Raw genomic sequence first — 16,876 nt, forward strand, 5'->3', positions numbered from 1 at the left:
TGGAAATGAGAATTGCTCTAATTCAATAACAGATTCATTGGCTTTCTAATTAGATTTGATCACTTGAGTATTTTCTATTATAGCTGCATAAGTATCTTATAAATACCTACCACATGTCACACACGCACTTCAAAAGCATCATATAAACTGTAGAATAGATCTGCAGAGAAAGTTAAAGAAAAATATATATCTTAGTTCTTCCATGTCTTTGTAAATAATTTCCAGCTCTGAGATGTCATTTTATTTAATTTTACAACATTCAAAACCACTGTGAAATAACATCTGTAATAAATACTCCAAAAACCCTCAGATGGTATTTTACTATTATAGCTTACAGTGATGTCTGAGTAACATCATACAAATTGTATTATAAATAGCTTCGTCAGCACCAAAACATAGAAATATTACATTTTATGTAATTCACTTAAGCACATGGAATTTTGGCTACAAATGTTTTTTTTTCTTACTTTTCTTATAGAGCTGATTTGGTGTGCTTTAACTTGTAAAATGACTCAATTACACAGTCCCAACATAAGGCAACATGGAAAATATGTGAAAACCAATGTGGGAGCAAGTGAGAATTACAAAATTGTATTGTCTATTCACAGAATTTCTACTGCTCAGTCTATTCAGGATTTCTACCCTTATTTCATTCTGATAACAAGCAAGGTCTGCCAACTAAGGTCTTAAACTGGGATTCAGAAACTCTGGTTTCATGTGACCTTGGGCAGTTTTTCTGCCTCAGTTCTCCATTCACAGCATGGTAGTAATATAATGTTTCCTTACATCTCCAAAGACTATAAGCTCTTGGAAGCTCCCTGATGCTATTTTTTGTAAAGTAATTGGTACTGTGGGACTAAGATCAGAGCTGAGCTCAGTAAGAGTAAATGTGCAGTCTTTAACACAAGACACAATGATAAAATTGTTCTGATATTTAACAGAGGTAGGTAAATGATGCCCTTTGCACTACTGGAGGAAGTACAAGGGACTTGCCCAATGACACAGTGTGCCTTGCTGACACAGCTCCTGAGTCACAGTCTTGAACTGTTAACGCAGTCAAGTCTTCATCCCAAGCCACAGTGGTTGAGGAAAATTTCTTCATTGACTTCAGTGGGCACTGGAGCAAATTTTCTCTTAAACACTATTACCCAGATGAAAAATTAATAAAGAAAAACTAGATTGCTTGCTTGGCATCGAAGATGAAATTCAGGTATCCCCTCTGTTCAGTTTTACTCAGCAGTTTTCAGCACAAGTTAAAACATATTCTAGCACAAAGCATGTTACTGACTTCATGAAAAGGAAACATCATCAAAATTGCTAAGCAAAAACAGGGAAATGCATCAGATACATCTTCTGCATTACAGAATTGAAAAAGCAGCTAGTAATAAGCTGAAAGAGGTAAGTATGTAGCCTCAGCATCGGCTAGGTTGGGGCTGGCTGCAGCAGTTAGTTCAAACACCTGGAAAAGCAGCTGTAGCTTTCTCATTACACTGTGGCTACACAAACGTGAGTACACTCACCATGGCACTGCACTTCAGGACTTCACCACCAGAGCCACTACCGTCTGCCAGATAACTAATACCAAATTATTCACAGTATCTAGGCCTTATATCCTTTCATTTTATCACAGCCCCAAAGCTCATTTTTAGAAAATGACTCATTTCTTTGTTTTCACCCTGTAAGTAACGATTTTAGGAAAGAGAACATGATGGTGTGTCTCTCCTTAGACATTACACATAGCTGACATGGATTAGGCATCTGGCATTCTCTGGTTTCTCAAATCATCTCATTTTTGTGTGTTGTCACAAAGAAATAGTGTGATTGTGGTACAGGAGAGAGGAGGGCCTCTTTGGGGATACATGAGGGAAAAGAAAGATCCTATAAATACGGAAGGTGTACACCAGAGTAAAGATTAATACTACCTCACTAGATGTCCTAGCCATGCCCTAGTGCTGGGGATTATCACTGGAGTTCTCCAAATTCTAAAGTTCTTCCTATGCTGGATCTTTACTTTTGATTTTACTTTGTGCAACAAAACCATGTTAAGTATTCAATACTAATTGAGGACATTTTCGCCTCACACCCTCTCTCTGGGTTCAGGCGTATAGACATCATATATCTCTATGATCCTCCAAAGGCAGCAGGAAGGTCACGCGACCTACCACAAAGTAGCCACCTCAGAGCAGCCCTGCTAGTAGAGGCTGCCAACATGACTGGAATCCTAGGTGTACTTATTAGGAGTCTCAGAGGAGAAACCAAAAGCTAAGTAGACCGTGCAGACTGGCCCGCCAGGTGCTCTGAGGCACTTTGCTAGGACAGCAGAAAGGAGAGAAGAAAGCAAGAAATCTGTCTTGTTCTAAGCAATGAATGGAGATGTCTTATAAGCTGCCAGCTGAAATTATTTTGGAAACACTAACACTGCAATGTACTTTTTTCTAAAGTCACAAGGGTTTCCTTATTGACAACACTTGAAATGTTTTACTGATTTATCTTTGTGTTTTATAGCTCTGTGAGAACGGTTTATGGCAGCTGGCAAGATACTCAGTCACAGCCTTGCCACTTTTATTAACCTAGTGACCAGATGGACCAAGCAATCCACATTTCTAGGCTCTGCAGGGTTCTGTTGTTGCACTGATACCTGTTGTTCACAACGCCTGTTCACGTCGCCGTTTCAGGCCCACAACTCTTGCTGCCAGGAGAAACACAGCCCCGGTGAGCACTTCTGTGACAAAGGAGATCCAGACTAGTGCCAGCGACCAGCCAAACCTGATGTCGATTTCTACCAGGAGATCCTTACTCCTCAGGAGGCAGACAGCTTCTTCGAAGGCAGCAGCTGAATATGCAATATAGACACTGATCCCAGTAAGTGTAACAAGAGCTGGGAAAGAAAAACATATTCAGCTAGTTAGCATCCACTGCAGAAATTAAAAATAATTAATTTGATATCTCTTGGGGCTTCTTTGCCACTCCTTCCTATCTACCCTGATGGCCAGTCAGCTTCTGTTTACCTTTGAAATCTAGTTGAGGCTGTTTTTTGGGGAAGGGTGAGAGGGAACTAAGGGAGGGTTATTTCTGTCCATTGAGTTTCATGTGTTCTCACGGTTAAATACTGAATCGAAAAGTATGACAGCAAGCCTCCCACAATAAAAACATAGTCATGTCTTTTACAGATATCTAATGCATGTACATCTCTGTTTTCAATACTGTATTATAATGCATCCCGATTTCTCACTGCTGTGCACCACGTACAGTTGTCTACCTCTATGCAAGAAAGCCCATGGAGACAGAGATTCTTGCATTTCATGTCAGTGACCTGAATTTAGGCTGGTTTCTAATTTTGAGTATTGTAAGTTTTGAGTGTTCAATGTAAATGTGTTGGTCTTTACTGTCACCTTCCACCAAGTGTTGTGGAGTCACGGCTATTCATCACTTCCAAATAATTGAGCCAAAGACATCCTTGGAGCAGACTAAAAATAAATTAATAAAGGCACTCAAACAAGAAACCAGATGTTTTCAGAATGAAAGGACAGTACAGAAGCTAGCAAACTTAGGGAAAGGCACATCTAGCACAAGTACATGCTACATCCTGGGCCTGGCATCTATGTGACTCAAAGGATATATACTAACTTATGACTTTCCTGGATCAGTGGCAGGAAAGACACTATAGAAAGGCCCTGGATTAAAGGACTGTAGCCCAGGGAAAGTAGATACTGGAACGCTTGGAGGACAAGATAGTGTCTTATCTGATTCTGAGGGAGAAAAATTTTGGTCTGGCTTTCTGTTAAATCACAGTATGTCTAGATGAGTCTGCATTTTTGCCAGAAAGACAAGTTTGAGTAAGGACAAACCAAGACAGAAGTGTATTGGGTTATGCAAGTCAAAATTCATACTCATATTCCTGATTTTAATCATGCTATGATGCCTGTACCTTATTCTAGTCCTCCGCAAGGGGGGAAAAAAATCACTTTATACCTTTCGTCAGCAGAAATACAAATGACTGTTTTGTTGACATTTTCAACAAGGTATGCTGAGTTCTGTGATCCCCCTTAAATGTGGCCACATTTCAGAAAAAATGGGGAAGCATGTAGGATGTCTGGGATGTGGAACATATCAGTTCTGGTATTTTCAAAAAAACTCAGGTTTCTGGAATTGCATCATAAAATATTTCTTTCTGCTGAGACAGAACTATCAATATCGAACTTTGTGAACTGGAATATCCTATAAAACTGTGCATGCCCATTCCATGTATCAAGCCTCAGTGCAGCTGAAACAGCTGAACGATACTGCCTGAGCGGGAGGAGGGTCTGGTCTCACACCAAAGGCCACCCTGCAGTCTGTTCACACTGTCTGGGAAATAGCACTTGTTGCACCTTCAGAACATACTCAAGGACCCCTCTCCTAATACTGTCTTTGTGTTTCCTTTCCCTCTTTGCAACCCCAAGTGTCTTAGAAAGGCACAGGACTCCACTCCTCAGCAGGATAATCATGCTTTGCACTTCGCAGCCTTTCATCCTTCACTTATTATTTGGAGTAGTTTTCAAATAGCCTAAGCCTTTTTAGTGAATACAGCTTTCTGATGTTCTAAGGAAATAGAAGCTACTTTTTTTTTTTTGCAGAAGAAAAGCGTAATGGGGGATGGTTAGTCTTTGTAAGAGCATTTCAGACTAAAAAGGTCAGTCAAGACTTTGAAACAGCAGCATTTGCTTCCAGCAATCTCTTATCATTCTCTTCTTAGAAACAGGACTGTATGATCAGGTGATGAGGGCCAATACTGAAGATCCCCTTTTCTGTTGGGGAAAATTTCTGTTTCAAGTTACATTGTGAAACAGTACTGAAAATCTATTTGGAGAAGAAAATGGAGATGGATTTAAACCCAGTTTTCCTACTTTGACAGAATGTTTTTAGTTTTAATTCATAAATGACTTTCTAAAACACAGAGGTTTTGGTTACAGCAAAAATAATAAAAAATAAAATGTAAAAGAATGTTACTAGCTTCAAATTGAAATGTTACACTTCAACTAAAATAACTCTTCGGGGTTTCCTTTTGTGATCTGCAGTTTGGGGACACCACTTAGTTCAAAACTAGCAGTGAAGCTAACCCAGGAATGCCTAGCAAGACCTTTTCGGGAACATGCAAATGCCTTTGAAACAAAGTCAGTTTTCTTAATAGTTGTAAGATCTGTGCAAAGTTATCAAACCCTATGCTTTACTAATTCCAAAGTCACTTCTCCGTTACTCCATTACCCTGTCTGTAAAGAATTTGGGCACTGTGCTGAGAAGGTATTAAATCTTTTGTGTTAATGGGCACAGCAAACACATTGTGTTCAAAGTGTGACTCACTCTACAAGGATGTATGGTTGTGTGTGATTATTTGCCTTTCCTGACTCTAAGTGGCAGCTTTCTACTCCAGAATCCTGTCAGGAGCTGAGCAGACACCAAGTGAATCAACACCAGCATTATTCTGAAAGCAAACTCTTGCTTAGTTTTTTTTCCCCTGGAAGACAAAGTGATGTTTCCCAGATAGAATCTCTTATTATTTATAACAGTTAAGCTGGCAGTCTGATACAGTACCTCCAAAAAGAAAAAGCAGTCCCGTCATTAGAAGCAGTAGGTAGGCCCTGGCAACAATACTGATGAATCCAGTCATTCCTCCAAAAATCATCAATATCAGGCTGAGGGGCATCAGTATGACAAATGTTCCATGCATGTCTGAAGAAAAATGAAGAAAGTTAATATTTTAATATTTTATTATGTGCTAATAATTATTGAGTGCAGAGGCCCCGATCAGGATCAAAGCCTTATTCTGTGCTGCACAAACAAGGGTTGGGCAATCTCTTGGTTCTTCAGTTTAAGTCGGCAGGACAAATATATGGTACGGAGAAAAAGGTAACATACAGAGCAAGCCCTTCACAGAATCACAGCCTGTGTTTCAAACAGAGACCACAAATACAAAGGATACGTCTACATGGATATATTTAAGCAATTAAACTGTTCTCAGATATTAAGCCTAGCTGGATAACAAGTGATGCATTGCATATCAGGTAGTCACTGACAACCTTAATGAAAAGTAGTCCTGGTTATCTGAATCGTACAGATCACAGTGAGTGGCATTGTTCTGTTTGGGTGGTGAGATCCAGCAGATGCTTTGGTTAAATATTTTCTTTTCTGTTACATGTCCTCTGCTGAGCTGATTTAGCAAATTGTTGACCTTTTCCTTTGTTGCAACTGACCATCAATTAGAGGTAAATTTTCCCATCCAGCTCTGATTCTGTGTCTGTCATTGTTTTCTACAGCAGCTTCACTAAGGATATTAACCTATCCTGGTTGCTTCCTCCCGTGCAAAATGTTTTATATTAGTCTTTATTGATCCCTGTAATGTTTTAATAGCTGTGTAAACAGAGGGTTGCTATGTATTTTTTCATATCACACTGTTTTTTCCATCATAAACCATCTTTGTGTCATTGTTCCCTCCCATGCAATCTATCCACAACATTCAACGCAAGCTTTTCTAGAATAATAACAAAAAAAAGTAATTCCAGCTTCTAGTATCCATTTATTTCATACCAGAGTGAAGTGCAGAGTTACTGAGATAGGAAAACTTAAAATCCATTTTCTGAAGGGCTCTGGGCTTCAGTGTCTCATTAATTTCACAGAGGAACAACAATACAACATTAGCTGGTTCCCAAGGAAAAGGAGTCAGTTAAGAGATCACAGTTTGTGTGTGATCAGACGATCAATTTTTTTAAGTCACTGTAACTGCCTACTGAAGTGGAGGTACTCCACCTGCCACTGGTTAAAGGATCCAGCTTATCCTCTTCAATGTCATTATAAAGACAAGACACAATTCTGTACGTATCTCTGTTCAGTTCTAGAACCGTGGAAGGTTAGAACAGCCTGCATGGGATCAAGGCAGACACTGTTGCCTTCTTTACTTGAGTGGAATGTGGTTTCAAGGCATAATTATTTGTTTTGTGTAGCACAGAACATGCTCACAAGGAAAAATGCGGCATATGACAAAGTTTTGGGAAGTGACCCTATTGTTCTTCCACTTCGTTTTACTTACGCTGGTTTTATATTCTCATAGTCTCACATATGCCCACATCAGGATCAGGTGATGCTCTGAAAGCACGAATTCAGCATTCTGCATTGAAGGGAGCACTTTCTCTCCTTGCTACTAAATCTGAGGATACTCCATGGGCTCTCCTTCAGCAAAACTGGCCATGGCTGCTGTTGCTGGCTAAGAAACCCAACCTATAGCAATTCTCAGACACTAACGGTCAAATAAATCTTCAGCTTACTGTGTATAAACCAGTATGTCAAAACGGTTTGCAAATCTTAGTTGAACACCAAGAGGAGAAATAACCATGGAACTTCGTGCAGGAGTTTTTTATGGTTAGAAGTGGTTGTCAGGGATGCGACATGATGTGACAGAAGAGAGATTTGGCACACAATTCAGTTCTCGTATTCTCGAGAGGCAGACGGAACAGGCTAGTCTTCCGCCCCGTTTGTGCTTCCTGAGGGTATTAGGTCTCATTTTGATTCCCCACTGGTTTGACATCTATGTGTCCTCTTAGATTTGGTCTTGCATGTAAGAGGTGAAGAGGCCTTGGGGGGGGGATAAAATCTGATCCAATTAACACTTTAAAAGTAAGAATGTAAGAATGGTGCAACTCTGTCCTCAGACCTGGCTTTGCTGGGAGGGAAGAAACACAAACAAGATCATCACTGGGCCTGTGCTTTGTGATTTTCCAGGTGTCCCTCACCAGTCAAAGTTGCTGCTAACAAACTATACGGTAGCACTAACAGTTGCTGTTTCTTTGACTTTCCTTTACATGGTGTGATTTCAGTTACTGCAGCTAGGACTGTAACCTTAGCCAGGACAAGTGCGGGTGAAGAAGATAAGGCTCTGAATGTAACCTTTTCTTCTGAAGCAAAGGGAAAACAAATCCATACCAGAGTATTCTCCTGGGGAGTGTCATAGATTACATTAACGATCCCTGACAGTTGCATGTAACATCAGAATAACTCTGATTTTTATGCCCTCTTCAGTGAAAAGATAGGTTTTAGGGATACCTCAGCTGAAACCCACAAATCCCACTGTGACAGAGCCTTACTTTTCCTACACACAGCTGGGACTGCATTTCTTGTGAATCACCTGCAGCTTTTTTAAAATCAAATATTTAATGGATTGTATTTGGTTGAACAGCACTTTTATGACCTCTAGTGTTCTAGTTCAATACCTAATACCCATTTGTCCTTCTTCTATGAAACTTGCAACTGCCTGGGAAACTTATTTTAAAATGCTGCCATGGAAACCACTCAGGAATCTGAATTCATGCCATCTGGCATAGGATATTATGCCATTATATTCCTTGATTAGAGGGACAGAATTAGTTTATAGAAGGACATGACTCAAAATATCTTTACTATGTTTCTGTCTTCAATAATCATCTGTGAAAGAAGATATAACATTTATTTTGCAGTCATTTGAGTGTTTTTTAGATTGTGTTGAAATACATATTTGTGCATTTTGTATTATACATATAACTGTCTTCATTTTGATGAAATTAATCTAGTATTGAAAAATGAAAAAGTATTTTGCACAAGAAGACGTATGTGCACTTTCCTGTAAAACAGAATTCAGTTTCTCACATCTGTTTCTCAACGCCTGAGTTCCCTGCCAATCCAACACGAAAGATCCAATAGCTTAATCTTGAAAATACTGAAACAAACTGATGAACTTTTAAAAAACACTCCATTTTTTTGTAGCAAAAGATACTTTAATTGCTTGATCTGAATTAATGAAGTTTTACATCAGGTAGCCAAAGCTGTTTTAGTAGAGGTCTGACCAAACACCTGCAAGAATGCCATCTTCAGTGTGTGTCCAGATCTGTGAATTTGGCAGACATTTCTAAACTACCACCCAACACAGTTGTTGATGAGTTGTTTGTAACAGAAATTTGTGGAATGAAAAATTGAACGGGGTCAAACGTAACCAACTGCAGATCTAGCAGTTTGGTTAATCATCTCTTGTTAACATGCTGGATCTTAATTGTTTCAAACTAAACTTTGGATTTCTTTGCACAGCTTATAATACCAAATAGTCTCTAGAAATCTGTAATAGTCACCTCATCAGAAATACTCCAAATGGCAGCAGCTCAGAAGAGCTTAATTAAGGACCTGTTTATCTCCTCCAGCAGTAACTAAATAGCCAGTTAGAAAGAAAAAAGCCTCTAGCTGAAACAGAATGCTGGCAGTAGCTAAAACCAGTGGGGCTGCTCTGGGAAGACTTGGCAAAGCCAGGAAGAAACAGTGCACTGAGAAAGCCTGACTTGCTTGTAAGGAAGGAAGGAAGGAAACAACAAGCAACAGAAAAGAACTGCTGTCTATGGCTAAATGTGAGACTTCTGGGCTTGAACCCCAGGGACATGAAGGCCTGGATTCCGTCCTGTTCAGTAGAGAAAAGATGATGGTGGATGAGAGGTCACAGGGTCAGGATACCCCAGGATAATTCGCTAAGCTCTGGACTCTGTCTTAAAAGTTTTGGCTTTGTGTTCTTCTCATGCAACAAGTCTCTGAGCTAAACTGGAAGACAAATTGCAGACAGTAGAAATAAAATTATGCTAAACTTGGTACAGGTGAGCACTGATGAAAACCTTCAATAATAGGAATAGGTAGAATGATAAACGTAAGCGATGCACAAGTGGTTCACATTCTATTGCTACGATACCAATGAGTTTGTAAATGAGAACGTTCATCAGAAGCTGTCACTCATTAGGTCTCGGCTGCAGCAATGCTAACGTTATCTCAGATATTTGTATATATTTATTGTAATATTTTCTGTAAGTATCTAAGCAAATGTTCACTGGAACCTCTTTGAAGGACCACTGCACTGTTGCTCAGAAACAAAGCAGATCCTACCATATCAATTAAGTTAGAATTTTTATGTACATCATTTGGGTCTTATTTCACTTGGTCTCTGAACTGGCTCTTGCCAGGTATTCCAGCCCTAGTTGTTTCCTTCTGACATCTTAAAACCAAAAGGAAAAATTGTGAAGAACTGTAAATCCCCCAGGAAAAATGTAATGGCAGCCAAAGAATAAGGCATTCTGGGACTAGGAGCAGGAGTATAAACATGTAACACAGTGAAAATGAAGCAGGCCTATAAAGAGTGGGGAGACATGTGAAAGCAGCTGGTTAGTGACTGTTACAGGGTCCACATGCTGTAAGGAAATCTAGTCTAGTTTAACTGTACTATTACTGTTGAGGAAGAAACCAAGGCAACTGTTGCATTAAACAACTGAGGTATTGGTAACTGCCCCTGCTGCAAAGATTGTTTCCCTACAGGAAGCACTAACCTCCCTGCAGGAAGCACTAACTTGTCTGCAGCCTCATGGTTCCAGCTACATTGATGTCTAAAAAAGAAAAAATAAAAATACTCTGGGGAGAATAATTTAAGCATTTGTGCATGGGCAGCTGCACACTCCAGTCTTGGTTTTATAAAAAGAAAAACATTTTCTTCCAGCCATACATAAGTGGAAACCACATCCATTAACTGATCATCTCTGGATAGCTCAGGAATAGAGCAGAGCACTAAAAAGTGACTTGTAACAGGATATCAATCACTGGCCATGATGTTCATGTCACTAACAAAAAATCAGGATTGTCAGAAGCTTAGTCATACCTTGTAGGTACCTAATGCAGCTGGTTTGTGTGTCAGGGGCAAACCAGGCAGCCGTTAAGAAATAACAGTAGTTCCTCCCACGTGATTTTTCAGAACACTAGCCCCAGCTCTGCAGTGTAGATGGGTTTGGGGTGCACCAGTTAATATTCAAGAGAAATGATCTGTTTTGTAATTTTGCAACTGTTTGCATCTTTGGACCAAAATGGCCTTTTACATTTTGGCCAAATAACATGTTATAGATGTTGCTTTGATGTGCCAAAAGAAAAAAAAAAAAAAAAAACTTTGTGGCCATTTGGTTTTAAACTATAAGAGGAGGGGGGGAAGTCACACAAAAAAAATCTCCACATTTTAACAAATTTCACCATGCTTTGAAAAAAACCTTAGCTACAGCTTTCTAGTATAAGCAAATCATATAACATTTAGTTCAGAAGAATGTAGATGGAAGTAATTTTTATGTTACCAAGCAGGGGTCACTATCCAGCCATAACTGAGACACATAGGAACAGGTTACTTGAGTTTCCAAAAAGTCAAGCTCATAGAAGAGTTTTGACAGGATACATGAGTATCCAGCAAACACATTACTTTCTTCTTTTGACAGCTCGTCTGTCCTACAAGAAGTACTTGAACCAAGTCCAGAGTACAAATTGATTTTGATTAGAAATATTTACAAAATTTTTCATTTTGCAGGGATTACACTGGTGCTGTCTTTAGCTAAATCTATAGTAATATTTACTAGTTATTAACAATACAGACATTGGTAAATGACAAATATTTATATCACAAAAACGCCCAAGAGTAACCTTTCCCCAATGTAACTTGTTGGGTTTGGGTTTTTTGTTTGTTTGTTTGTTTGTTTGTTTTTAAAGAAATTATTTTACAAAGCTGCAACTCTTGGGGAAAATTTTTCAGTAGATTAAATACTGTCATTCCTTCTACACACCAACTTCCCTCTCTCTGTATGTGATCACATTAGATATGATTTTGAATGTTATGTTTCCTCTACTGCAAAATGGCAAAGTTGCTCAGAACTCCTGATGCAGCTTCCTTTGAAGTCAGAGTGACATCCTTCTTTTACAATTTAGTGAGAGATGGATTCAGCTCATCATGAAAAAAAGGTGCTCTTTCTGCTTGTCTCCCATAGCTGGCACAGGAGAATGCATGGCAAAACAAGATATCTGGGGTGCCTTTGCTGAGAGATTTCAGTTTTAAAGGTGACTTTCAGAGGAGTATCTTTAATCTTAGTGGTCACCAAGAGACCCTAATAACTGTCTAAATTGTGAAAAGTGACACTTAATGCTATATGGGACAGAGGAAAATGTACATCTCCGGTAAAATGATTTTTTTTTTAAATGCAGAAATTTTAGAAAAGCTAGTGGTAGGTAGTCTAGTCGTATCTTTCTTTAGACAGCGGCTGATTTTTTAAGCAAATATATAACCATGCCATAATGTAATCTGTAGTAGGAAAATATTTTATACATTGTGGGTTTGAGGGGGAGAGAGAGTATATGCCAGATGTTCAGCTGGAGGGAGTGGTAAGAAAAGAAATGGAAGCTTAATGTACAGGAGAAGGCATGGTTATGTCTAATCCATTAGAGAAATTGATAAAGAGTACTCCCGTGATGTGAAAATACATCATACTCTCAGGCTTAACAAGACCTAGGTTGATTGCCTGAGTAATATTGCTGGTAGCACAGAACTTTAGCTTGTATGTCCAATTTTTTTAATGTGCCAGGAGCTCTACTTAAAGCCTAAAAGGAATCTGCTGGGAATGAATAGGAGAGAGATTGGAAATGTGGAGAGAGGGAATGTGAAGGCTTTTCATTCTCTAATGAAGGGTTTGTCTTCTGGCAGTGACCAGCACTTCTGTTTCCACTTAGACCCAGCTCTTTGCACTCAAGTATAGACTTTCTCCCATCTTTTGGGCACTTGTGTCTAGTTAAGTCATGCCAGGAAGAGTATGGGAACTCTGAAGAATGGGGGACAGGATTCCTGACGTGGTACTTAAGTGCCTGCATTAGGAGACAGCCTTTCTAAATTTTTTTAGGAATAATGGGCAAGAAACACATTTGGTGTTGCCAGAGCTACTGAAATTCAGTCTGTCAATCGAACAGTGAGAAATATGGGTGTACAGCTAGATAGAATGAGATTAATTCCATGTGAATGTGCCTCAGATACCTGAACAGGCACACACACAGAAAAAAATAATTTTTTGAAGTAACTGATTAAAGCTATGCAGTTAGCCTGTTTACCCCATATAGCAACACATGAAGAAATTACTGCAACTACACTGGAATCCATGATCCCAGAATTGTCCTCTAAAATTCTAGTTAAAATGTGTTGTAGATGAAGATGAAGATTTGCCCTGATCTGCCTAAATATGATTCAGTGACCACAGTCAGAAAACGTTTAAGAAGTGTAAGGATGAAGTAGAAGGTTGTATCTCAGTACCAAACCTAGATGTCACTTAGAAATATCTATATTTCTTAGAAGTAAGAAGTACTGACATGGTACTTCCTATGTTCAGCTGCTATTGCTGTGGGTCTGTAGCCTCACCACACTGAAACTGCATTGAAGTTGAACATCTAAAATATCAAAAAGTTCACTCTGTAGGGCATTCTAATCAAACCTAGTAGGTTCTTTCAATGAAAGTATCTCTGATTTCTTATCTCATCACTTTTAGGCATTTTAGGCATTTATAAGCATTTAGGCCTGCTTTTAATAAAAAATCTGCAAGTGTCTTTGCAGACCTGAACTCTTGTCCAGGAACCTAAAAGTAGTACTTGATATGGCAGCAAGAGATAAAAAATTTCTCTGAGGCTTGGAAGAGTCTGTAAACATAGTTATGAATCCAATTTTTACTCATATTCACTATTTTCTTACATGACTTCATGACTACCAAAGAGCTGTCCTTTGTTTCCAAGCCAACATCATTTTTGTAACAAAAAGAGCTCTGTATAGTCTCTGCTTTTGTTTTTGCAGAATTCAGCTCTCATTGAAGAGCTGTAATCTAAAATCTCCTCACCTGAGAAAAATGACAGATGTATCTTTTGCAAATATGAACGCAACTTTTTAAACAATAATAATTTTATCCTGAAATTTTAGACTATCCCCAACACAATAGTTGAGGTGCTCACACTTAAAATGTGATCACCAGACAATTAACTTCGAACCCTCAAAGGCGTAAGTGATCCAGCAGATAATCATTTTCACTGATCCTCAGAGTTTTCAGCAACATCAAGCAGCTAAGGCCCTCTGTCTTAAGCAAGGAAGATTAAAGAAATGGCACCTTTCAATTTGAAAGCACAGAGAGACAGTCTGTGCTGTTAGTCTTGAACCTGTCAATATGTTTGTACGGCTGTTTCAGTAGCCTGCTGGGATCTTATTCCTACTTTAACTTTCTAGTTACTGTTGCAACACAGCTGCATTAGCATCTGTACCTCATAGGCTTACTTTGCCGCGTTTGCTGCACGTTTAGCTATATCACGAGATGCTGCTCCAAGAGACTAAGGACACTCTAAGCCTCTGTGAAGGATTGCTCAGGGAAATGGCTGGTTTTGAGGGAACGAATACCATTTTAAGACACAGGACAAATGCATATATTCTGCTTGCAAGGGAAAACAGCCAGAGTCAGAGAGGAGAGGTGATAAAAAATAAAAAAAAAATCAAGTCCATATACAAGCATGTATGAGCAAAGCATTGTGCAGAATGTGATGCAAAGAAGCTAAATCATCTTTTAGGAGAAGCCTGAAAGTATTTAAAAATGTTTAGTTTGGACTTTCTGAAAACATTCCGACATTGACAAATGAATTTAAGAAAAAGAAGTAAATACCAACCAACGCAGTTAGAAATTTAAAGTAACCTTTTTGAACACAATGTTTGCACTCGGGCAAACTCGGGCGAAAAGTCGTGAGAATTTTTAAACTGCTTTTAGTCATTGATTTATTTTCTTAAATTCCCACATACTTAAGATTTTTTTTAGTACAAGGAATCCCACTGAAAGGGTAGATAAGTAGCTGTCTTAAAGATTAGTTTAAATGTGTGCTTAAGCATTTTCAGTGATTAAACTCTTTTGAGGGGATTTTGAACATTTTTGCCTTTTATTTTTAACAATGTGTACCTTCCTGAGCCATTCCAGGCAGAAACATCTTGTTCCCGTGGAAGAAATTTGCTGAACTTGACATCAAATAGATGGTTATTTCAACAGTAATCCCAATTAAAGACCACATGCAGTGACAGATATTGTACTCATAACACTATCTCAAAGAGCTCCCCCTCTGAATCAAAAATGGGACCTTGTAAGTGGACAAGGAGGGAGGGTAGGGTGGATGGAAGTATAGAAATAATACAAAAGTTACTCACACAAAAGCTGTCTGTGTGAATCAGTGATGTTTGCATTCTCATGCCAGAAGGGGTTTATCAAAGGGTAACATTCGCTCCTCACTGATAGAGAAGGGAAAAAACAATGAGAAAAAATTACGCTATAATATCTTATTGCAATATATCTATCCTCTTTTTTTTTGCATGTTCATATAATTCATATAATATTATCTGCTTTAAAAACAGTCATTCCTAGGTAGGGGAGGAAAGGAGAGGATTTTCAGTACCCAGCATTGGCCATGGGGCTCCCATGGGGCCTGACCACTGAACTCAAGAGGGAAACATCTGCTCATTTCAGTGGGGCTCAGGGTGCAGCAAAGGGGAGAATCCCTTTAACCTGCTCCCTGCTCCCCTGCTCCACTGGAAGTAACATCCTTTCTTGCCTATCATGAACATTACTTACTCCTTGTTTTTAGTGGTGGAATCAAGACCAAAAGTAATGTGCCTGGCATACAAATTGAACTAAATGGGGAAAATCCTATAATATCCACACAGGGTTTATGGATCTTTCATTAAAATCCAACACTGTGAAATACCAAGCAAGACCGAACGCTGTACAATTACTTGGTGAACTTGGTGAGTCTTTAGTCACTTGCCTTTAGTTAGTATAGGATTAAGTTAATTTTATTCATATATATATTATAGACACACATTTCAAACGAATAATATTTATATTTATATCATTTATATTAATATTACTACATTACTATATTACTTATGTATATGAATATATTGTTCAGTAGTATTTATATTTATATTCTTTATATTACTACTTATCATTTTAATGGCTTTAACCCAGAACTTTTGCCCCTTAATTCCCCGAGTCAAATGAAAAGACATCTCTCTCCTTCTAAATGGTTAACGTTTATTAAATTAGGTTGAATTAAAAGTTAATGTAAAATTAGGTTACAGCAGCAGAAGATTCGCTATCCCCATGCCTCCTTTGGCAAGTCACGCAAGAGACGTTCGACAAAGAACCGCCGCTGGGTAAGGGCGCCGGCAGGGGAGCGGGCGGCTCTCCTGGACAAGTGAAGCCAAACCCAGAAGCTACCGCAACCGCCTGCCGCGGCCCCCCGCGCAGCAGTTACTGCAACGCGCCGGAGCTGCCCCCCGGCAGCCGGCAGGGCTCAAAGCCCGCTCCCACCCGCCGCTGGCCGACACGCGTGGGACGCGGCGCCCCGCGGCAGGAGGAGCGCTGCCCGCCCCGCGCCACTCACCGCGGCAGGTCCGCCACAGGCCCGAGTGCGAGCTGAGGGCGACCGTGCCGTTGCGGGACGTCTCCAGCTTGGAGGCATCGATGATGTACCAGAAGTCCGTCGCGATGGCCACCACGAGGAAGACGAAGCTTGAAACTCCCACCAGGGCCAGGAAGAGGGAGAGGACGCCCAGGTGAACCCTCATGCTGCTGCCTCGGCGAGACCGCCTGCACAGCGGCCTCGCGGGGCCAGCGGCGCCCGCCGCAGGTAGCCCGCCTCGAGCCCCGCCCCGGCCGCGCGGCGGGAAGGGCTTCTCCCTCCGCTCCTCGCCCGCCGCCGGCCGGAGCGGGCAGCCCCGCGTCCCGCCGCAACACCCCCGCCTCGGCCCCGGCCCCGCAGCGCTCCCCGGGGCGCGACCGGACCCTGCTGCTGGCCCGGCCCGGCCCCGCTCGGTTCGCTTTCCCGCCCTGCCTGTCAGCCGCGACCGCTGGCCTGGCTCTCCCCGCGGAGGTCTGTGGGCGAGTGTCTGTGGGGAGAGGGGCGCTGAGCCCGGGCAGCCCCTGAGGATAAGGCCGCCCTCCTGGAAAGGGATCCCTGTCAGAAACTGCGGGGAGGGGGG

The 16,876-nt window shown here is 40.5% G+C and overlaps 1 protein-coding gene across 2 annotated transcripts; it reads right to left on the reverse strand.

Moving 5' to 3' along the window:
• Positions 1 to 210: 210 nt before the first annotated feature.
• On the reverse strand, positions 211 to 16,520 carry TMEM114 (transmembrane protein 114). 2 transcript variants are annotated; one of them, XM_075164860.1, is made up of 4 exons: positions 16,279 to 16,520; positions 15,044 to 15,124; positions 5,572 to 5,709; positions 211 to 2,878 (listed from the first exon to the last, which is right to left on the reverse strand). In XM_075164860.1, the coding sequence occupies exons 1-4, from the start codon at positions 16,460 to 16,462 to the stop codon at positions 2,646 to 2,648; spliced, it is 636 nt and encodes a 211-aa protein (XP_075020961.1). In that variant the 5' UTR covers positions 16,463 to 16,520; the 3' UTR covers positions 211 to 2,645. The 2 variants fall into 2 exon arrangements, with proteins under 2 accessions (XP_075020961.1, XP_075020962.1); XM_075164861.1 differs by lacking the exon at positions 5,572 to 5,709 and having other exon boundaries at positions 2,646 to 2,878; positions 16,279 to 16,462.
• Positions 16,521 to 16,876: the final 356 nt, after the last annotated feature.

Source organism: Calonectris borealis, chromosome 16 (genome assembly GCF_964195595.1).
Source record: "Calonectris borealis chromosome 16, bCalBor7.hap1.2, whole genome shotgun sequence".
NCBI lineage: Eukaryota > Metazoa > Chordata > Aves > Procellariiformes > Procellariidae > Calonectris > Calonectris borealis.